Genomic DNA, 23,683 nt, shown 5'->3' with positions numbered 1-23,683 from the left:
TAAACCCGGCACCGAGATGGGGCCGTTCACCGGCACAGTCATCTCCCCGGAACACGTGGACCTGTTCAAGAACAATAACCTGATGTGGGAGGTAAGGACAGGGTTATCGGCGCTCACCTGGGTACAGGGAACCCAACAGTTCACCTGGTTACACGATCGGCAGCACACTCACCTGGTTACAGGGATAGTAACCTGTTCACCTGGTTACAGTAAACTAACCTGTTCACCTGGTTATAGTAAAACCAACCCGTTCACCTGGTTATAGTAAAACCAACCTGTTCCCCTGGTTATAGTAAAACCAACCCGTTCACCTGGTTATAGTAAAACCAACCTGCTACCCTGGTTATAGTGATACTAACTCGTTCACCTGGTTACATAATACCAACCCGTTCAACTGATTACTGGATCACCACCCTGTTTCTGTGATACTAACCTGTTCACCTGGTTACGGGGATATCAACCTGTTATATGGATGCCCACCCATTCCCCTGGTGAGGGGGAACGCCTAGCTGTTGACCAGGACAGAGGAATGGCGCCTCGCTGTCCGGGCAGAGAAGGGCGCACCTGGCTCCAGGGACCACCAACCATCTGGTTCACATGATCTCTTTATCACCCGGAGGGTGGTGGGGAAAGGGAGCGAGCTGCCGGGGGAGGTATCCGAGGCAGGTGCAATAACAACATTTAAAATACACTTGTTCAGGTGCATAGATAGGAAAGATTGAGAGGGGTACGGGCCAAATACGGGCAAGTAGTTTCGTTTAGTTTAGTTTAGAGATACAGCGCGGAAACAGGCCCTTCGGCCCACCGAGTCCGCACCGCCCAGCGATCCCCGCACCATCCTACACACACTAGGGACAATTGACATTTATACCAAGCCAATTAACCTAAATAAATGTACGTCTTTGGAGCAGCTTAGATGGGGTTGGTATGGACGAGACGGGCCGAATGGCCTATTTCCGTGCTGTGCGACTGTATGGATCTTACCTCCACATCATTGGGTCTATAATGTTTCCCCAACGCGTCTTTTACTTCTGCTATTCCTTTATCCGTCTCACAGTCTTCGTTTTATCTTCGTCGTCTCCACCTCTCTTGATCTGTCTGTATTTCTCAATCAGCCCGCGTCCTGTTCTCTTGATAGTTTGTTTAATCTTACTTTAAATTCGCCCTGCCGGGTTTATTTGCGTTTTACTGTTTCAAATAATAATCTCGTTGAAACCAGATTGCGCACTTTTCCTGATCCGACACATCTTTAACGAAATGTTGTTACTTTGGTGTATTTTAATTCGCACTTCCTTCAAATTGGTTTCCTACTCGCCAGCTCTCTCCTGCATCTCACCTGCCCCGAACAAGGGCACTCCTCTCCGGCCTCCAGGGTGTCTGGTTCACTTCTCAATGGGTGACTCGGGGATTCGGGTGTGGGAGGGGGGTGGGGAAGGGGATGGCGGTGGAGGGTTAGGGGGGCTCGGGGTAACCTTTCAACCGGCCGTTGGGGGATTGGAGGTCGGGGTGAGATGCCTTTCCATGGGTCGGATGGTAGTGGCGATGAGGAATAAATCGCAGCGCAAAAGACAAAGTCAAAGAGGAACTCGGCGGGTCAAGCGGCATCTGTGGAGGGAACGGACCGGCGACGTTTCGGGTCTGGACCCTTTTTTTCAGCGTGAAAAAATCACAGCAGTCTGAAGAAGGGTTCCGACCTGAAACCGTGTCCTTCCATTCGCCCCACGGGTGCTGCCTGAGCCCATGAGTGTCTCCAGCACCTTGTGCTTTGCACAAGCTTCCAGCGCCTGCACTTTCTTGTGCGCCCTTGTTATCGTGTGGTGCACGTTACTGCACACCACACTCCAGCCAACGTTTTATAGCAGGTAGACACGAAATGCTGGAGTGGTCAGCGGCTCAGCGGGTCAGGCAGCATCTCTGGAGGAAGCGTCCCGACCCGAAACACCTATTCTTTTCCCCCCAGAGGTGCTGCCTGACCCGCGGAGTTACTCCAGCACTTTGTGTCTATCTTCGGTATAAACCATCAGCTGCAGTCCCGTCCTAAACAACTTTGTAGACACGGGGATCTGCAGGTGCTGGGTTACACAATAAAAAGCACACAGCCCAGTATTTTGTGTCATTTATAAAGTTGTACCGTAACCTCCCCACTCCTATACTCAAAGACAGACACAAAAACTCAACTGGCCAGACAGCATCTCTGGAGAGAGGGGATGGGTGACGTTTCGGGTCGAGACCCTTCTTCAGACTCAAAGCCTTGACTGGCGGACACATGTCCTTGCTCCCACTGCGCAGTGCCTCCCGGTTGTAAAGTTGTGGGCCGCTGTGAGTGTTTCGGTCTGAGGGGAGGGGGGTGGGGTGAGATGGATGCCCTGGGTCTGAGGGGAGGGGGTGGGGGTGGTGAGATGGATGCCCTGGGTCTGAGGGGAGGGGGTGGGGGTGGTGAGATGGATGCCCTGGGTCTGAGGGGAGGGGGTGGGGGTGGTGAGATGGATGCCCTGGGTCTGAGGGGAGGGGGTGGGGGTGGTGAGATGGATGCCCTGGGTCTGAGGGGAGGGGGTGGGGGTGGTGAGATGGATGCCCTGGGTCTGAGGGGAGGGGGTGGGGGTGGTGAGATGGATGCCCTGGGTCTGAGGGGAGGGGGAGGGGGTGGTGAGGTTGATGCCCCGGGTCAACGTTAACCTCTCCCTCGCCTCGCTTGGTGGCAGGTTTTCAATGACGACGGCACGGTGCGGTATTTCATAGACGCCAGCCAAGAGGACCACCGCAGCTGGATGACCTACATCAAATGCGCCAGGAACGAGCAGGAGCAGAACCTGGAAGTGGTCCAGATCGGAAACAACATCTTCTACAAAGCCACCGAGGTGAGTGAGGAGGATCGAAGCCGGGTCCGGGTTTAAGAAAATAACTGCAGATGCTGGTACAAATCGATTTATTCACAAAATGCTGGAGTAACTCAGCAGGTCGGGCAGCATCTCGGGAGAGAAGGAATGGGTGACAACTTCTGAAGAAGGGTCTCGACCCGAAACGTCACCCATTCCTTCTCTCCCGAGATGCTGCCTGACCTGCTGAGTTACTCCAGCATTTTGTGAATAAATGGGTCCGGGTTTAGCCCGGCCCGGCCCGGCCGGTCTAGATTCCCATCCCAGGTCATAGCGTTTCTACAGAAGGACAGCTTCTGTACCTGTGAACCAGGGGAGAGAGGAGGGAGGGGAGAGTTTAACACCCGGCCCGGGTCTGTAGCGTGCCTTGCTCTGTGTTTGCATGAGATTGGAGCCGTGGGTGTCCGCGCCGAGCCGAGCCGAGGATGGGCACTGGAGGGGTGCGGGGGGAGAGAGGGTATGGAGCCGGTCCTGGTGGCACTAAGTAACACTCCAGGGTCGCGGGGCTGAGGGCGGAGAAGATTCTTTAGCGGGTTGTCAGGGAGAGAAAGCTCTGCCCTAGCAAGTGTGAAAAGTGTTTGATTGTCACCTGTACCGGTCACCGAACAGTGGAGGGAGGTCTTACATGCTGCTACTTAACAAATCTGTAAACACAAATAAACACAGATAAACATATAGTAATCAAAATACAGCAACACTAGGTAACCGTAACAGCACAAAAGCAGAGTCCGTGGGGCAACCAAAGGCACAGTCCATATGAGACCATAGCTGCTGGGGTTAGTGTTGTGCAGTGTCCAAGCTGGTCGCTGGGAAGAAGCTGTTCTTGAACCTGGAGGTCAGGATTTTCACCACCTTCCCGATGGTGGAAGTGAGAGGAGAGCGTGGTCAGGGTGGGCTGGGGCTTTGATGATATTGGCTGCCTTATTGAGGCAGCGTTTCCTGAGGATCCCTTGAATGGTAGGGTCGGTCAGCGCCTGTGATGGACCGGGCAGTGACCACCACACTCTGTCATCTCTTGTGTTGCTGGACGTTGGTGTTGCTGAACCAGGCCGCGATGCCACGCGTTAGATCCTCAATCTACTGATCCGTTCATGGGCCCAGTGTTCACTTCGTGTAAACCTCACGTCAAACAATGTTCCGATTCCGCGCATCTGCCGGCTTGTGTTTTGCGGATGTGAAACACCGCCTCAAAGAATAAATACTCGCACCCAGCATTGCGGTCAATTCGCCGCTCCTTCACATACCCGGTATTAAATTTGTAACTCATAGTGGCGAAAAAACCCCACTCAGGTGTAGCGTCGGCGTGACGGGCCTGACTGCGATTCCAGCCCAGAATACCGGGCACTGCACCATCACAGCAAGACTGGGCACTGCACGATCACAGCAATACCGGGCACTGTAAGATCACAGCAAGACTGGGCACTGCACGATCACTGGGCACTGTAAGATCACAGCAAGACTGGGCACTGCACCACCACAGCAAGACTGGGCACTGCACGATCACAGCAATACCGGGCACTGTAAGATCACAGCAAGACTGGGCACTGCACGATCACTGGGCACTGCACGATCACAGCAAGAGTCTCTGCCTCGTGTCAAAGGCACAGGCGAAGATTTAGCGCATTTACACCATTCACGGTACAACATCTCCAGCTGCTCCAGCACTTTGTGTCTATCTTCGATTTAAACCAGCATCTGCAGTTCTTTCCTACACATTAGGACACATTAGGACACCCATCGGCTCGAAGGGCCGAATGGCCTCCTCCTGCACCTATTGTCTATTGTCATCGTCCCGTGTTATTAACCATCTGTGTTGTGTCGGAATTGTCATCTTGTTACTTTATTGCTGGAAACCGTTAGGGCTCAAAGGCCGAAACACAAGGAACTGCAGATGCTGGATTCTTGAATTTAAAAAAACCCCGAAGTGCTGGAATAACTCGGCGGGTCAGGCAGTATCTGTGGAGGGGAATCGACGGACCGACGTTCCTTCTTCAGTTTGACGGAGGGTCCCGACCCAAAGACGTTGTCTGTCCACCCCGTCCATAGACGATGAGTTTCTCCAGCACTTTGCGTTCTCAGGTCATTGGTGAACCCACGTTAACCAGCCCCAGCAGCACAACTCCATGTAATAACGGCTATCATTGAGCTGTTGATCAGAATCACTCCACACCCGGTCTGCTACCGGATCGATCGGCGGCGACGGCATTTAGTTCCATTCTTCAACCTCTCCTCTTTATCGCAGGATTTCAACCTGTCTATTGGTACCTGACCCAGTTCAAGGACGTCCCTTTAAACAACATTTATCACGCTGCGTGCTGTTTCTGTAGAACGATTATGTATTAAGGGCTTTTCCACAATGAAGGCAGAATGGATTGCAACATCCCCGTCTGTGACCCTGAACACAGCCCGCAATAACGGGACAACAGTCTTCTGCTTACAGATAGATGTGTCTTCTCTTCTACACCCCTCAGATTATTCTGCGTTCAGCTCCCCGAGATGTCGAGGGGGAGAGGAGTTTTCACGTTGCTCCCCGCCTGACTAGAAAGAGCTGGGCGGCACATTGGCGTAGGGCTGGGTGACACATTGGCGCAGGGCTTGGTGGCACATTGGCGTAGGGCTGGGAGACACATTGGCGTAGGGCTGGGAGACACATTGGCGCAGGGCTTGGTGGCACATTGGCGTAGGGCTGGGTGGCACATGGGCGTAGAGCTGGGTGGCACATTGGCGCAGCTGGTAGAGCTGCTCCCTCACCGCGCCAGAGACCCGGGTTCGATCCTGGCCTCGGCTGCCGTCTGTGTGGAGTTTGCACGTTCTCCCCGTGCCCGCGTGGGTTTCCTCCGGGTGCACCCCCACCACACCCCAAAAGACATGCGGCTTTGTAGGTTAATCGGCCTCTGTAAATTGCCCCCCCCCCTAGTGTGTAGGAGTGGATGCGAACGCGTGATAACATAGAACTAGTGTGAGCGGTCGGTGTAGACTCGGTGGGCCGAAGGGTATTGTGCATCTTTCAATCAGTTCGACCAATCAAGCTTGGCGGATACAATAGCATTTGGGTTGATGGATAATTTAAAACCAAGTGCAAAAATAGGTGGTGCCGCACACATTGATAAACCTCACACAGAAGTGTAACGGCGGAGAGTGGTAGCGTGGATGTAAATGTTTGCAGATGTGGATAAAGTGTGTGTCGGCGTTTAATCATCGAATGACGATAATAGCTACTGGAATTAAAGCCGGGTCTTTATTTCACTTCAGACAATCCCCCCGGACCAAGAGCTGCTGGTGTGGTACGGAAACACTCAGAACACCTTCCTCGGCATACCCGGGGTCCCGGGAATAGAGGAGGAACACAGGAAAAAGAACAAAGATGGTAATTACTCTCTCTGTCACTGCAACAAAACGGGCAGAGACTGATGAGGATCTAACAGCGGAGTGTGATTGTTGAGGAACACACGGGGGCCAATTATATGGAAAGCATAAAAGTATGGATTATTAATCGTCTTTTAACCCGCTCTGATTGAGTTTCATTTTAGAATTGTTTAATAGACCGATGGGATTGCGTGGCAACAATTAACGCCGGCCATACGCCTTAACTTTAATCAAACTTCCCCAGACAAAGGCCAGTGGCCGGGAGGCAGAAGGCAAACGATAGTGGGCGACCAACATTATGTTCTCAGGAGATTGGTGAAAGGTCGGGGCTAGGTGGCTATTGAAGGAGAGTGTGTATCAGTTTGTTGGCCAGACCTCACTTGGAGTTCTGTATGTTCCTCTGGTCGCCCAGGTACAAGAAGGGTGTCATTACATTGGAGAGAGTGCAGAAGAGATTCACTCGGATGTTAGCCGGACTTGCGGCACAGCCCGAGGTACAGGGAGAGGTTGGATAGGTCGGGGCCCTTTCTTTGAAGTGTAGGATGTTGAGAGGTGAACTTTTTGAGGTGGACAAGACCACGGGGGGGGGGGGGGGCACGGATAAAGTGAACGCGCACGGACTTTTTCCCCCCAGAGTAGAGGATTCTAAAACTAAAGGGCAAAGGCTTTAGGTGAGAGGGGTGAGAATTAAAAGGAATCTCGGGGACAACTTTGTCACTTAGAGGGGAGACCATATCTAGAATGAGCTGCTAGGGGAAGCGGGAGCGGCCGATACACTTACTAGTTTTAAAATACATTTGATCAGATATATGGATAGTTTAGAGGGATATTGGCCAAATGCAGGCAAACGGGACTAGCCCAATATGCCAAACTGGCCGGCGGATACTAGGTGGGCCGAAGGGCGTGATTCCATGCTATACAGCTCTATGCATCTGTTGTCTCGACTTTTAACCTGTCCCAATCCACTATCTGCTCCACGTGGATTTCTTACCTGTTATATTCTGTTTACTTCTGTGGCTTCCAACATCAGGGTCATTTTTACCCTATCAAAAAAACACAAGATATTTCCCTTGGGTCTGAATGCTGATTAGTGGCACTGTTAATCGTAGAATATCTTCCTCTGAATTGTTCCACTTCCTCCAGTGTTAGTTGATCATGTCGAGCTTAGAACTTAAACCATTGAAAACAGGGAATCATATTTAAAATTAGGCGCCATATCAAAGAGCAAAAGGCCTTTGGTTTTGTGCCACAATTATTCTTCTACTTAAAACAGCAATGAGCATTTTAGGAAGTGTTAGTCCACTAAAACTGTATTCAAAGACTAGAGCACATTCATTGCATTAAAGTGAGTGGGGTAAGGCTTAAAGAGATTTGGGGCAAGTGTTTTAAACAGAGATGGTAAGCACCTGGAACAGGGAGCAAAGGGAGTTGGTGGAGGCATTACAAAAGTAAAGTTTATGAGGCTTTTAGATAGGCATGTGGAAATGCAGAGAATGGAGGGATATGGATCTTGTGAGGCAGAGGAGATAACTTTATCTTGGCATCATGATTGGCCTGGACATTGAGGTATGAAAGGCCTGTTCTTGTGCTGTACTGTTCTATGGTTTATTTTCTAAAATTATATTTCAGTATTTCACCATTGTCACAGTATTTCACACTGGATTATCACATTGTCGGTGTGATGTCAGCCTAATATCACATTGTCCTCTTGGTGAATTGGTTATCACGTTGTCCATTAATACCCTGCCTCTGTGGGTTATCTTTGACCCTTCAACCTCGGTCTGGGTGTTTCAGTGGGACAACATGCAGTTGGTTCTGTCTAGGGGCTGGTGTCTACCTGTAGAAACATAGAAAATAGGTGCAGGAGTAGGCCATTCGGCCCTTCGAGCCTGCACCGCCATTCAATATGATCGTGGCTGATCATCCAACTCAGTATCCCGTACCTGCCTTCTCTCCATACCCCCTGATCCCTTTAGCCACAAGGGCCACATCTAACTCCCTCTTAAATATTGCCAACGAACTGGCCTCAACTACCTTCTGTGGCAGAGAATTCCACAGATTCACCACTCTCTGTGTGAAAAAAAAGGTTCTCATCTCGGTCCTAAAAGACTTCCCCCTTATCCTTAAACTGTGACCCCTTGTTCTGGACTTCCCCAACATCGGGAACAATCATCCTGCATCTAGCCTGTCCAACCCCATTTTGTAAGTTTCTATAAGATCCCCCCTCAATCTTCTAAATTCCAGCGAGTACAAGCCATATCTCACATAGATCAGCCACTCTCTGGGTGCAATGGTTCAGTAGGTGTGCAGCTCGATGGGCTACCAGTGCCTGTTTACAATGTAGTTCTGGGTGATGCAGGGTGGTCTCAGGTTGCTTTTTCAGACTTGGTCAGTCTGGTTCAGGATGGGGTCCTTGGTGGACTGTGCTACTCTTGGTCTGGTTGGCCCAGTTGCTCATTGCCCCCCATGTGCCCATTCACACTCTGGGACTTTGGGGCCCAGTGAGCGATCGGCATCCTTGCAGCCTCTGGGTCAGATGCTTCTGTGAGTCCCCTCACTGCACTCTCCTCCTCCTGCATCTGGGTGGCAGCCATGGGTTCTCACCATGGCCATTCACCCTCTGGCATTGGCAAGTTAACCTAATCTAAGCTTAAGTTATCAATAGAATCATAAAGTCATACAGCACAGAAACAGGCCCTTTGGCCCAACTAGTCAATGCTGGCCAAGATGCCCTATCGAAGCTCATTCCATTTGCCCTGGTTTGGCCCATTCCTATTCTAAATCTTTCCTATCCATGTACCTGTCCAAATGTCTTTTAAATGTTGTTATTGTACGTGCCTCAACTACTTGCTCTGGCAGTTTGTTCCATATACTCTCCTGTTCCTATTAAATCTTTCCACATTCACCTTAAACCTATGTCCTTGATTCTCCTACCCTGGGAAAAAGATTGTGCATTCACCCTTTCTATTCTCTTCATGACTTTAAACACCTCTATAAGTCACCCTTCAGCCTCCTAAGCTCCAAGCAATTAAACCCCAGCCTGCCCAACCTTCCCCTATAGCCCAGGCCCTCGAGTCCCAGCAATATTCTCATAAATCATCACTGCATACTTTCCAGCTGAGTGAAGATTCACAACACGAGGCAAATTACAGTCTGCTGAGCTGTTTGCAACACACTGTGCTAATCAATATGGAGTACACTCCAGCCCTGGTGAGGTGCAAAGGGGTCTAATTCTCATGTGCAAGTCTGCTTGTGCTGCTCTCCATCCTCTGGCTGGCTATTTGTTGCACACTCCAGCCATATGTAAAATAATCCAGCGTGGTGTTGCAATGGGCAAACCTTCATCTTTATACGTACAGGCTATGCTGTTTGGAAAACTTTACTCCACTTCGGATGCCAGAAACAGATGTTCCTTTACGTTTTCAAGGGCGAGTTAGATTGAGCTCTTCGGGCCAAGGGAATCAAGTGATATGGGAAAACAATAGGAATGGGTTACTGATTTTGGATGATCAGCCATGATCACATTGAATGGTGGTGCTGGCTGGAAGGGCTGAATGACCTACTCCTGCACCTATTTCTATGTTTCTATGTTTCCAGCTGAAATATGTTAGGATGAAATCTTCTCTTTGTGGTAGATTATTTATTTAGTGGTACCCACAAGATATTAGATACAACTTTCACATCGAGGCAATAGACAATAGACAATAGGTGCAGGAGGAGGCCATTTGGCCCTTTGAGTCAGCACCGCCATTCAATGTGATCATGGCTGATCATTCTCAATCAGTACCCCGTTCCTGCCTTCTCCGCCTGACTCCACTATCCTTAAGAGCACTATCTAGCTTTCTCTTGAATGCATTCAGAGAATTGGCCTTCACTGCCTTCTGAGGCAGAGAATTCCACAGATTTACAACTCTCTGACTGAAAAAGTTTTTCCTCGTCTCCGTTCTAAATGGCCTACCCCTTATTCTTAAACTGTGGCCCCTGGTTCTGGACTCCCCCAACATTGGGAACATGTTTCCTGCCTCTAACGTGTCCAACCCCTTAATAATCTTATGTTTCGAGAAGATCCCCTCTCATCCTTCTAAATTCCAGTGTATACAAGCCTAGTCGCTCCAGTCTTTCAACATACGACAGTCCCGCCATTCCGGGAATTAACCTAGTAAACCTACAAACCTGCACATTTTTGGGATGTGGGAAGAAATTGGAGATTGTGCAAACTCCACACAGACAGCACCCGAGGTCTTGCATTCTGGATCGGATTCACTCTGCTTTACAAAAAAAAATCACCAGTCTCTGAGTTTATGGCACAAATCTTTAATAAAAACGGAAAATGCTGGCAACACTCAGAAGGGCAGGCAGCATCTGTGGAGAAACAAGCAGTTATTGTTTCAGGTCCATGACCTTTCAAAACTGGGAGCAAGAGATTAATCGAGTCACACATTTTAGCAACAGGTCCTTCAACCAACTCATCCAGGCCAACCAAAATGCCCCAGCTAGTCCCATTTGCTCACATTTGGCCCATATCCCTTAAACCTCTCCTCTCCATGTACCTGTCCAAGTGTCTTTTAAATGCTGTAATTGTACCTGCCTCAACTACCTCATCTGACAGCTCATTCTATATGCCACTCACCCTCTGTGGGGAAAAAGGTGCCCCTCAAGTTCCTATTAAATATTGCCCCTCTTACCTGAAACCTATGTCCTCTGGTTTCTTGATTCCCATATCCTAGGAAAAAGACAATGTGCATTCACCCCATCTATTCCCCTCATGATTCGACACATCTCTGTAAGGTCACCCCTCAACCTCCACAGTTCCCTCAGCAGTTGCTGGGGAGATTTGTTTATCAGAATGGTAAACAGTGACTGACATTTTCAACTCGGTCAAATCTCCATACAGAACAGAAACAGAAACGGGCCAATCGACCCAACCTCTCCATGTCAAACAAGTTGCAATGTCCCCCACCTGAGCTAGTCCTATTTGCCTGTGCTTGGCCCATATTTCACAAATCCTTTCCTATCCATGAATCCAGTTAAGCTTAATTTAGACTGTCTCCTGGACCAGTGGAGATTCACGGGAGGTTTCATAGTGGTGTCCAAAGGGTTTGAATGCAGAATGTTTCCAATGCCCTGTGGGTTCATCCTATCAAAGGCACCCCCAATCCCTTTATTATACGTCCATCTACTGCCTTGATCATGAAAACCGACTTGCTTCTGGTGTTGTATTTTAAAAGACCAAATTAGGACAAGACCGCTAGAGGGTATGGGAGAGTATTGCATAGCAGAGGGATCTAGGAGTACAGGTACAATAGATACATAGTTCCCTAAAAGTCTTGTTACAGGTAGATAGGGTGGTGAAGAAGGCTTTTGGCATGCTGGCCTTCATCAGTCAGGGAAGTTTGGACATCATGTTACAATTGTGCAAGACGTTGGTGAGGTTGCACGGGGTATTATGTTCAGCCTTGGTCACCCTGCTGTAAGTCAGATGCCATTAAGTTGGAAAGAGTGCTGGGAAGATTTACAGGGATGCTGCTTCTCGTACTCATGGGTCTGAGCTACAGGGACATGTTGGGCAGGCGAAGACTTTATTCCTTGGAATGCAGGAGATTGATGAATGATCTGATAGATGTGTAGACAATCACGAGGGAAATAGTGAAGGCTCAGAGTCTTTTTCCTCAGGGCAGGGAAATCAAGAACTAGAGGGCATAGGTTTAAGGTGAGTGTGGGAAGATTTAATAGGAACTTGAGGGGAAACATTTCCACACAGAGGGCGGTGAGAATATGGAGTGAGCTGCCAAAGGAACAAAAATACACATTGAAAATACACCTGGACAGGTACATGGATAGGAAAAGTTTAGAGAGATAGGTAAAACGTGGGCAAGGTTAGACAGGGCGTGGAAACATAAGAAACTGTTGGAGGAATTCAGTGGGTCAGACAGCATGTGTAGATGTTTAACTGGGGCGTATTGGTCGGCATGGACGGGTTTTAGGGTTATGTTTATTTTGCCATATGATTAGTACAGTGATAAAGCTTTGATTTGCATGCTATCCAGTCAGATCACATAATACATATATACAATTAAATCAAACTCAAGTACAATCGATGGAGCGAAGATTGCGGAATATTGTTCTCTGCATTGTAGCGCACCAGTTCCAGAGACAGTCGAATATCTGCAATGGGGTAGAGGTGAATGGGACAGTAGTATCCTGGCTGATGGAAGCCTGATAACGGGGGGCAAGGGGCTATTCTTGAATCTGGTGGTGCGCAGTTTGCGGACGGAGTGAGCAGGGTGGGACAAGTCCTTGATGATAGTATTAGAAAATAACTGCACATGCTGTTACAAATCGAAGGTATTTATTCACAAAATGCTGGAGTAACTCAGCAGGTCAGGCAGCATCTCGGGAGAGAAGGAATGGGTGACGTTTCGGGTCGAGACCCTTCCTCTCAGTCTGAGACGTCACCCATTCCTTCTCTCCTGAGATGCTGCCTGACCTGCTGAGTTACTCCAGCATTTTGTGAATAAAGTCCTTGATGATGTGTGGATGTGTGGATGTAGTTGGATGTGTGGATGTGTGGATGTAGTTGGATGTGTGGATGTGTGGATGTAGTTGGATGTGTGGATGTGTGGATGTGTGGATGTGTGGATGTAGTTGGATGTGTGGATGTAGTTGGATGTGTGGATGTGTGGATGTAGTTGGATGTGTGGATGTGTGGATGTAGTTGGATGTGTGGATGTAGTTGGATGTGTGGATGTAGTTGGATGTGTGGATGTAGTTGGATGTGTGGATGTGTGGATGTAGTTGGATGTGTGGATGTAGTTGGATGTGTGGATGTGTGGATGTAGTTGGATGTGTGGATGTAGTTGGATGTGTGGATGTGTGGATGTGTGGATGTGTGGATGTAGTTGGATGTGTGGATGTGTGGATGTGTGGATGTGTGGATGTAGTTGGATGTGTGGATGTAGATGGATGTGTGGATGTGTGGATGTGTGGATGTAGTTGGATGTGTGGATGTAGATGGATGTGTGGATGTAGATGGATGTGTGGATGTGTGGATGTAGTTGGATGTGTGGATGTGTGGATGTGTGGATGTAGTTGGATGTGTGGATGTAGATGGATGTGTGGATGTGTGGATGTAGTTGGATGTGTGGATGTGTGGATGTGTGGATGTAGTTGGATGTGTGGATGTAGATGGATGTGTGGATGTGTGGATGTGTGGATGTAGTTGGATGTGGGGAGTGTAGACTGTGGCCGTGTGTTGTGCAGAGTCTGTGCCGGCCCCACTAACCGTGGTTGTCTCCACTTTCTCTCCACAGACGAGCCTGGGATGGCGGATGGTTCTGGGGGCAGTAGTGCGGGCCGAATGCGTTGCGTGATCTGCTACCGAGGCTTCAACTCCCGCAGCAACCTGCGCTCCCACATGCGCATCCACACCCTGGACAAGCCCTTCATCTGCCGCTTCTGCAACCGCCGCTTCAGCCAGTCGTCCACGCTGCGCAACCACGTCCGCCTGCACACAGGTGAGCGGCCCTACAAGTGCCAGGTGTGTCAGAGCGCCTACTCGCAGCTCGCCGGACTGCGAGCCCATCAGAAGAGCGCTCGCCACCGGCCCTCGGCCGCCTCTCTGCAACAACACTCGCCCCACACGGCCGCCCTCGTACACCGCATCCCCACCATGGTGCTGTGACTCGCCCCCCATGGCCAACACTAGCCCCCCACCATGGTGCTGTGACACCCCCAGGACCAACACTAGCCTGCCCTGGCCACACCGCATCCCCACCATGGTGCTGTGACTCGCCCCCCATGGCCAACACTAGCCCCCCACCATGGTGCTGTGACCCCCACCCCCCCACGGCCAACACTAGCCTGCCCTGGCCACACCGCATCCCCACCATGGTGCTGTGACTCGCCCCCCATGGCCAACACTAGCCCGGCCCGGCCCCGCCACACCGCATCCCCACCATGGTGCAGTGACTCGCCCATGGCCAACACTAGCCCCCCACCATGGTGCTGTGACCCCCCCAGGACCAACGCTAGCCCGGCCTGGCCTCTCACACCGCATCCCCACCATGGTGCTGTGACTCGCCCATGGCCAACACTAGCCCCCCACCATGGTGCTGTGACCCCCACCCCCCCACGGCCAACACTAGCCTGCCCTGGCCACACCGCATCCCCACCATGGTGCTGTGACACCCCCCCCCCAGGACCAACACTAGCCTGGCCCGCAGCGGCTGACCGACCACGTCCATCGCCGGGGGTCAGGGCGAGAAGGCAGCCAGGAGAGTGCGCCCGGGACGGAGGGATAGAATGGCCCAGTAGACCTGATGGGCTGAATGGCTCCCATCACGTATGATCCTCGCCATTGGCCACCAACCGGCCCATGACCCACCCCAGGCATCAGTTCCTCCCCAATCGCGGAGAATCCAGCTGGAACCAACGTTGGCCCAGGTGTCCCTGCATTTCCCTAGCGCCCGGGCACCGCGCTCACCGCTCCCGCTCACAGCTTTAGGGAGGGAAATATTACGGGGCAACATTTTCCACTCCTAGTGTTGGGGCCAGAGGAAGCCTCACAAGTCCCCTTCACAATACATCTGAACTGATATATGGAGAGGAAGAGATTAGAGGGATATGGGCCAAATGCAGGCAAGTGGCACCAACATCGGCATGCCAACGTGGTCAGCATGGACAATGTGGGCCGAAGGGCCTGTTTTCCTGCTATCTCAGCCCGGTGCTAGGTTGGGTAGTTGGCAAATGAAGCAGCCAAGCTAGATACAAGGAACTGCAGATGCTGGAAACTTGTGTGGAACACAAAAATGCTGGAGGAACTCAGCAGGGCAGGCAGCATCTGTGGAGGAGGGTGTGAGCGGCGTCTGAACAAGGGTCCCGATCGGAGACGTCGCCTACCCGTGTCCCCCAGAGATGCTGCCTGACCCGCAGAGTTACTCCAGCATCTGGAGTCCCACCCAGCATGGAGTGTGCTCGCCCACCCCGCACCCCCTCCCTCCCTCCCACCCACCCACCTTGCACCCACTCGCTCCCTCCCTCCCTCCCTCCCTCCCTCCCACCCACCTCGCACCCACTCCCTCCCTCCCACCCTCCCACCCACCCCGCTCCTCCTGCCGCCCATGAATCTCCAGGTGTGCATGTAAGCGGAGCTTTCATCTCCACTGCCCTCTGTGGCCCCAACCCGTCCCAGGTGCCTTCTCCAGACTCCAGTCTCACCTCCTTCAGTGCAAGTACCACGTTGTCCCGTCTCCTGCACATCTCAATTCACGATGATCCCACAATCCGCCAATTACTTCTGCAATCCCTCCCATTTTGAACAAACGCGTTTTCTTGGCATTGCCGGGGATCAGAGCGACGTTGTGTTGGTCATGGGGGGGGATTCACCGCTGTGCTGATGAACACACACACGAGGTCTGAAGAACGGTCTCGACCCGAAGCGTCACCCATTCCTTCTCTCCACAGATGCTGCCCGACCCGCTGAGTTACTCCAGCATTTTGTGTCTGTCTCCGGTGCAAACCAGCATCTGCAGTTCCTTCTTACACACTGGCCAGGAAAAGCACCGTGTCTCACATCCCGAATACAGTCAGTGTTCTTGGGCTGCATCTTGCGTAGAAACACCAACATTACAGCGGCCAAGCGATGAATCAGAGACATTGTAGGAAGGAAACTGCAGGTGCCGGTTTAAATCGAAGGTAGACACAAAATGCTGGAGTAACTCAGCGGCATCTCTGGAGACAAGGAATATGGGTGACGTTTCGGGTCGAGACCCTTCTTCAGACTGAATCAGAACGTGTTGTGGGATGTTTGGGCGCAGGGAACTGCAGATGCTGCAATTCTGGGAGAAAAAAAAACCCCCACTGAAAGTGCTGGAGGAACTCAGTGGGCCAGGCAGCATCTGTGGATGTTTCGGGTCGGGACCCTTCTTCAGGCTCCACAGATGCTGCCTGGCCCGTTGAGTTCCACCAGTACTGTAGTTTTGCGTTTCAAGTTGGCAGGGGAATCGCGCCCCAATGTCCCTGCTCCGGTCCAGGACCAGAGCCAGTGAAACAAGTGGCTTCCAACAGAAGCTAGGTGGGACTCCAGATGGTGGAGTAACTCTGCGGGTCAGGCAGCATCTCCGGGGGACATGGATAAGCGACCAGAGCGCATTCCGCTGCGAGCAGCCAGCTCATCATCCCTTGCACAGGTCGGAAGAGAGGACATTTGTTCCTACAAGGACCAAACGGCCCATAGACTGTGGAACTCTGAGAAAAGATACAGATGATTTTGCTATGAAATACTGTTCAAATTCATAAAATATTCCTTCTCATTAAACCCCGAGCGTCTCTCCCCACAATGGAATTTATTGCAAAGATTAGCTGAAGCAGAATTTTTATGTAATTATTAAAAAGGAGGAACTTCTGAGTAAAGTTTCAGCTAAGTGGTGCCATGACTTGGTTGGCACCCGTCTGTTACATTGGTGCGAGTATTAAACCCGGTGGTGGTCGCCACCTGGTGTCAGCGCCGGCTCATTACAGCACCAGCCCCTTGTCAACACGTGGTCAGCTGCAGTACATGTAACTAACAATCATGACAAAATAACATTGTGTGTAGTGACTGTGTGCAGTTTCCAAAAGAGAATGAAAATAATTGTCACTTTACTTTGTACATATTTAAACAAGATATTTGCCTGACATATCATTGCATTTGTAATTATATATATTGTAAATGTTTACTGGAAGCAAATGTATAGATAAATCTGTACTTTTTTCATGTATTCCTAAATAAACTGTACCTTATTTCTGAAACACCTGCGATGAGAAATGTTTCGAATTTCCTGCCGCCACTCTGTCTGGAACCATCAGCACTGTGGCACAGCGGGTAGAGCTGCTGCTCCACCATGCCAGAGACCCGGGCAAAGTCCTGACCTCGGGGGCTATCTGTGTGGAGTTTGCACACTCCCCCTATGACCGCGTGGGATTCCTCCAGGTGCTCCGGTTTCCTCCCACATCCCAAAGACGTGCGGGTGTGCAGGTTAATTGGCCTCTGTGAAAATCGGCCTTGATGTGTAGGGAGCGGATGAGAAAGTGAGATGACATAGAACTAGTGTGAACAGGTGATCGATCGATGGTCAGCGTGGACTCGGTGGGCTGAGGGGCTGTTTCCATGCTGTGCCTTTCAATCAATTACTCAACATGTCATGTTCGCAGTGTCAAAAATCAGTCACATTTGCTGGCAGTCCTAAGGCCAGGCAAGGGAGCGAGCCACAAGAGGGTGTAAGAGTCTGCAAAGGGATGGTCGCATGAGGCAAGTGGGTAAGAAGCTGGCCGAAAGAAGGTAGTGTTGAACAATGTGAGATTGTGGTCATAAAGTCAGACAGGCCCTAGGCTAAAAACAGGCCCTCGGGCCCAACTAGTCCACGCCAACCAACATGCCCCATCCACACTACTCCCACCTGCCTACGTTTGGCCATGTCTCTCTAAACCTATCGTATACATGTACACCTGTCTTATGTTTCTTAAACGTTCTAACCTCCTCTGGCAGCTGGTTCCATATACCCACCACCCTTTGTGTAATAAAAGTCGCCCCTCAGGTTACCATTAAATCTTTCCCTCCTCACCTTAAACTTATGTCACCTGGTTCTAGATTCCCCTACTCTGGGAAAAATACTTTGTGCATTAACCCTCTCTGTTCCTCTTACGATCTTGCACACCTCCATGAGATCACCCCTCAGTCAAAGGAGCTGGAAGGACTGGAGGGCCAGTGATGTTCTCTCCCTGATCACACTAGTGATGCAGCTTGCTTGGAAACTGGTGAACATCAGGCAGAGGAGCACCTGGGGCTGTGGGTTCAGATTGTTAGAGTTATATAGCATGGAAACAGGCCCTTTAGCCCACCATGTTCATGCCGATCAAATTGGCATCCTATGTTAGTCCCATTTGCCTGCATGTGGCCCATAGCCCTCTAAACCCTTCCTATCCCATGTATCTGTCCAAATGTCCTTTCAAAGTTGTAATTGTACACAGTCAATAGGGGCAGGTATAAAATGAACGCTCACAGTTTTTTCCCCACAGGATAGAGGATCTGAAAACTGGAGGGCAGAGACTTAAGGTGAGAGATTAAAAAGGAGCCACTTTTTCACTCAGGGTGTTGTCTGTTTCTGGAATGAGCTGCCAGAGGAAGTTATAGAAGCAGGTACATGAGATGTTAGCGAGTAAAAGAGAGGAAAGGAGTGGGTGAGAGTTTGTGGCTGTTGCATTAAAGGATAATCAAAAATCTGGAACAAAAAACAATGTGCTCAGTGAATGAAGCCGCATCTGTAGAGGGAATAAACGGAGAACATTGTGTCGGGACCCTTCGCCAGGCTGTCTGTACCCTCTGCAGATGCTGCCTGACCTGCTGAGTTCCTCCAGCACTTTGTTTTTTTGCTCAAGATTCCAGCATCCGTAGTGTCTTGTATCCCCGTAAACATAAAACTCAGTCCTTGTACATTTCCTCAGGATGAATACTGACACACTGGAGCCTTGTTCTTTCCAATTCCTTAGTTTAATGTGTTTGTGGGAAGCTGCCAGGACCCTGCACAAGGATAAATAAATAGGGCAGACCACATTTCATACAGCGTGTGTGGCAATCCTTTACAACAAACATCTCAGCTCCTGCCTCTCCAAGCAGCCAGGCTCATGATTCAGCACAACGCAAGCAGGCAGGGATTTCAGAGTGACAACAACAAATATATCTCCTAGAGTTTTTGTTGATGTGAACTTCAATAAAGGTGACTTTCTCTTGGCCTTGTGTCTCCTGGAAATCCTTCATCAGAGACCAACTGCACAAAGTATTTCCCCCCAGGTTAGGGGAGTCTGTGGAGAGAGCTTGGGCAGGCTAGGGGTGTTTTTTCATAGGATTGGGGGTGATCTTATAGAGATGTCCACAATCATGAGGGGAATAGATAGGGTGAATGCAGAGTCTTTTTCCCCAGGGTAGGGGAATTAAGAACTAGAGGGCATAGGTTTAAGGTGAGAGGTGAAAGATTTAGTAGGAACCTCAGGGGCAACTTTTTTTTTTACACAGAGGATGGTGGGTACATGGAACCAGCTGCCAGAGAACGTAGTTGAGGGAGGTACAATAACATTTAAAAGACACACCTCAATTACATGGATAGGAAAAATTTAGAGATGTATGGGACAAATATGGGCAAGTGGGACTAACGTCGATGGGACATCTTGGTCAGCATGGACATGTTGGGCTGAAGGGCCTGTTTCCGTGTGGCAGAACTGGACATAGAAACATAGACAATAGGTGCAGGAGGAGGCCATTTGGCCCTTCGAGCCAGCACCGCCATTCATTGTGATCATGGCTGATCATCCACAATCAGTAACCCGTGCCTGCCTTCTCCCCATATCCCTTGATTCCGCTAGCCCCTAGAGTTCTATCTAACTCTCTTTGTAAAGAATTGGCCTCCACTGCCTTCTGTGGCAGAGAAAGGTCACCAGTTAACGGGGGCAGGAGATGGTGGTGGAGGGGTCAGATCGGCAGGGAAGGCCAAGGCTTCTGATGTGGAGGGTTGGTGCGGTGCTGAGTGTGAGAGGGCTCGTGGGAAAGTGTTTGTGGGGAGGGAGGGAGGGAGGGGGGCTGTAAGTTGGGTGACAGCAGAATTAATGAGGAAGAACTGTAGCGATTTTGAAGCGAAACAGGGGAGGAGCAGGATTCTGGAATCTCATTGGAAGCATGGGAGTTGATGAAGGATTAGACCACAAGTGAACAACACTGTGGGGGTGGGGTCTGATCAAAGAGACTATGTTCGTACCAACCATACTGCACCATCTCACAGTGGGTCTCTGAACACCTGACAGGACAAACCTAACACTCGCCAACTGTGTGGCATTAGGTGCTCTCCCAGTACACTGTGTGACTATCCTGCACTGTGAGCAAGCCATCGATAGAGGCAGACAGCACAGAAACAAGGCCCTTCGGCCCATTCATCTCTGCCGGCCATGATGCCCAGTCTAAGTTAGACCCATCTGCCTGCATTTGGCCCATATCCCTCTGGATCGTTCCTATCCCTGTACCTCTGTTCAAGTATATTTTAGTTATTATTACCTCCTCTGGTGGCTCGTTCCATATACCCACCACCCTCTGTGGGGAAAACGTTGCCGCACAAATTCCTATTAAATCGTTCCCCTCGCACCTTAAACCTGGTCCTGTGATTCTTGATTCCTCTACCTGGAGGCCAATTCTCTGGATGCTTGCAAGAGAGAGTTAGATAGAGCTCTTAGTGATAGCGGAGTCAGGGGGTATGGGGAGAGGGCAGGAACGGGTTGCTGATTGTAGATGATCAGCCATGATCACATTGAGAGGCGGTGCCGGCTCGAAGGGCCCAATGGCCTCCTCCTGCACCTATTGTCTAAAAGACTCTGCATTCACCCTCTCTATTCCACTTCACGATTTTACACGCCTCTGTAAGAACACCCCTCAGCCTCTTGCGCTCCTACGAATAAAGTCCCAGCCTTCCCAACTTCTCTCCGCTGTAGTCCTGGAAACATCCTCGCAAAACCTCTCTGCACTCTTTCCAGCTGAATGGCATCTTTTCTCCACTGGTCAGCTGAGCGAGTTGGTTCCTCTTAAACAAACAGCATCGTTAAGTTTAGGAAAAGGCACGACTCCGACAACGCTCAATATAAATCCCTTCAGCAATTGGTGTGCCACCTCAATAATCCCGTCCAATTCGTGAAAGGGTGGGATTTCTCTGCACAACCGACCCCTCTACTGACCCTCCAGGTGAGTGGGGCTGCCCACCTCTAGCGTGTCTGGAGGCTGTGATGAGTCCATACTCAATGATCCAGGTCGGCTTTGTGAATTAGGGCAACATGGATGCTGATTGCGATGGTGGGTCTTATGCTGGCAAGGCATCACCTCAGTCCCCTGGGCAACGGCCTCCCACCGAGGCTGAACAGTTCATCCTCACCGGCTGCGTATACAGACATCTACCCACCAGCTCCCTGTGTGGAACCGTGGACATTCCCTGGGTACTCTAAACGTCATTCCTTTATCATGTATCTCTACACAGTAAATGGCCCGATTGTAATCATGTTTTGTCTCTCTGCTGACCGGTTAGCACGCAACAAAAGCTTTTCACTGTACCTCGGTACGCGTGACAATGAACTAAACTGACTCGAAGGAAGAGAGCAGCTTGCTGGTACCAGCACGGCCAACACAGGCAACGTTTGCCCGACCATTCCTCACCTTCGGGATGGTGTCATGTCGACTAACCTGACCAAAGACACAAGCAAACTCTCTGGGGTCACAAGAAGGGTTCTGACCCGAACAATATCGATCCATTCCCTCCCTTGATGCTGCCAGACCCACTGAGTTCCTCCAGCACCTTGGGCTTTGTGCCGGCTAACTGGGGTAACATTTCCTTTTGCAATAAGAGTAAGGGTGGCAAAGTGGCTAGGCTGGTAGGGCCACTGCCTCTCAGCGCCAGAGACCCAGGTTCCATCCTGACCTCGGCTGCTCTCTGTGTGGAGTTTCCACGTCCTCACTGTGACAACTTGGGTTTTCTCCGGATTCGTCCCAAAGACGTGCGGGTATCAAGGTTAATCGGCCTTTACAAATTGCCCCAGGTGTGCCGGCAGTGGATGGGGAAAGTGGGATAACGTAGAACTAGTGTGGACGGGTGTCGGATGGTCGGCGTGGGGGGGCGAAGTGCCTGCTTCCATGATGTGTCTGTAAAACAAAAACTAATTCCAAGCCTTAAAGTGCCACTTCCCTCAATAGATTGCGAGCCAAAAATGAGAGACCTGTGAAAAGATGACCACACATCCACATCAAGGAGTCACTGAGTAAACCGGACACTTTCACGGTAAAGAATAAAACGATTCATCTATGTTTGGTTTTGAGACATCGGGCAGGACGGTCCTTTGCTGGGCGGGGGTCTGTGGCCCAGGCTGCTGGGCTCAGCCTCAGTAGGGGTAGGGGGAGATGGCGATGTAGATGACAAAGACGCTCTGGTGCTTGAGTTGGCCGAGTTGGCCGTAGGTGGCAGCCCGCACCTTGAGCCGGTGGATGCCGGCGTTGGACAGCGGCAGCAGGGTCCGCACGATCCCGCGGCCCCCCTCCGAGCGCACTGCGAACGGACTGCCCGCCTCCGTCTCGAGCGCGGTGAAGTTGGTGCGGCTCTGCAGCACGCCCCGCTCCGAGAAGGCCGAGAGGCGGATCACGTCATGGCCGGCCGGGATGCCCTTGGGGAGGGTGAGCAGCTTGTACTGGAGGGCCAGCGCTCCCGCCCCACAGTTCAGCAGGCAGCGACGGAAACAGGTCCTGCCAAGGGAACGGGACACGGGTCACAGCGCAAACACCAACCACCCCCGAAACCCTTCCCCCCGACACCTGCCACAGCACACTCACCCAACGCTCCCCCCCACCCCCACTGACCCCTCCACCGCCCCCCCTCCCCCACCTCTCTATCCACCGCCTCTCCCTCCCCCCACCCCCACTGACCCCTCCACCGCCCCCCCTCCCCCACCTCTCCATCCACCGCCTCTCCCTCCCCCCACCCCCACTGACCCCTCCACCGCCCCCCCTCCCCCACCTCTCCATCCACCGCCTCTCCATCCCTCCCTCCACCGCCATTCCCTCCTCTCCCCACCGACCCTCCCTCTTCCTCCTCTCCCCTCTGCCCCTCCCTCCTCTCCCCAACTCCTCTCCCTCCTCTCCCCAATGCCCCTTCCTCCTCTCTTCCTCCACCTCCCTCCTTCCACCCTCTCCCTCCTCTCTCTCCACCACCCCTCTCTCTCTCTCCACCATCTCTCCCTCCACTCTCCCTCCCTCCTCCTCATCCAACGGCTCCCCCTCCTCATCCCCATCACTCCTCCCTCACCACACAGCCCTCCTCTCCCTCCAGCACCCCATCCTGCTCTCTATCTTCCGTGTCCATCACCCTTCCCTTTTCGCTCCACCACCCCTCCCTCCTCTCTCTCTCCACCACCCCTCCCTCGTCTGCTTGTGCCGTCACTGATGCCCGTGAGCTTGGGGGGGTGCTGGTCCTCAGAGCCGTGCTCTCTTACCCCGGGCTTGCTCCTTTGCGGTAGGTGGGCGGGCAGGGAGTGTCGATACACTGATGGCTGCCCCTCGTGTTGAAACACATCTGGCTCAGTCCACACTTGATGTTCTGCTCCCGACATTCATCGATATCTGAAAGGAAGAGGCTGTGCTAATGGGATGGTTGCAACAAGCCTGTGTAGGGTGGCACAGTGGGGCAGCTGGCAGTGTCTCTGCCTCACAGCGCGAGAGACACAGGTTCCATCCCGACCGTGGGCCCTGTCTAGCTCAGGGGCAGCAGTACTCAATAACACCTCTCACATCCCCAGTCCATCACCTGGAACAACGAGGGTATGGCTCTACATTCACACAGGAGCTGCACAGCGGTGCACAGAGCAGCACAATGGTGCAGCTGGTAGAGCTG

General features: G+C 51.4%; 2 protein-coding genes across 2 annotated transcripts in view; one reads left to right on the top strand and one right to left on the bottom strand.

Annotated features, from left to right (window-relative positions):
* Nucleotides 1-6: 6 nt before the first annotated feature.
* On the top strand, nucleotides 7-13,946 carry LOC144608400 (PR domain zinc finger protein 12-like). The gene is made up of 4 exons (XM_078426124.1): nucleotides 7-91; nucleotides 2,703-2,858; nucleotides 6,129-6,243; nucleotides 13,553-13,946. The coding sequence occupies exons 1-4, from the start codon at nucleotides 17-19 to the stop codon at nucleotides 13,921-13,923; spliced, it is 717 nt and encodes a 238-aa protein (XP_078282250.1). The 5' UTR covers nucleotides 7-16; the 3' UTR covers nucleotides 13,924-13,946.
* Nucleotides 13,947-22,181: 8,235 nt separating this feature from the next.
* Nucleotides 22,182-23,683, bottom strand: part of LOC144608493 (hemicentin-1-like) — a 259,005-nt gene continuing 257,503 nt past the window's right edge. The window contains 2 exon segments of the mRNA XM_078426331.1: nucleotides 22,182-22,539; nucleotides 23,286-23,412. Coding sequence (XP_078282457.1) covers nucleotides 22,182-22,539; nucleotides 23,286-23,412 — 485 coding nt within the window.

This window comes from Rhinoraja longicauda, chromosome 31, assembly GCF_053455715.1.
Source record: "Rhinoraja longicauda isolate Sanriku21f chromosome 31, sRhiLon1.1, whole genome shotgun sequence".
In the NCBI taxonomy this organism is placed as follows: domain Eukaryota; kingdom Metazoa; phylum Chordata; class Chondrichthyes; order Rajiformes; family Arhynchobatidae; genus Rhinoraja; species Rhinoraja longicauda.
Note: the sequence above shows the minus strand (reverse complement) of the source record. Positions and strands in the feature narration are given on the sequence as shown.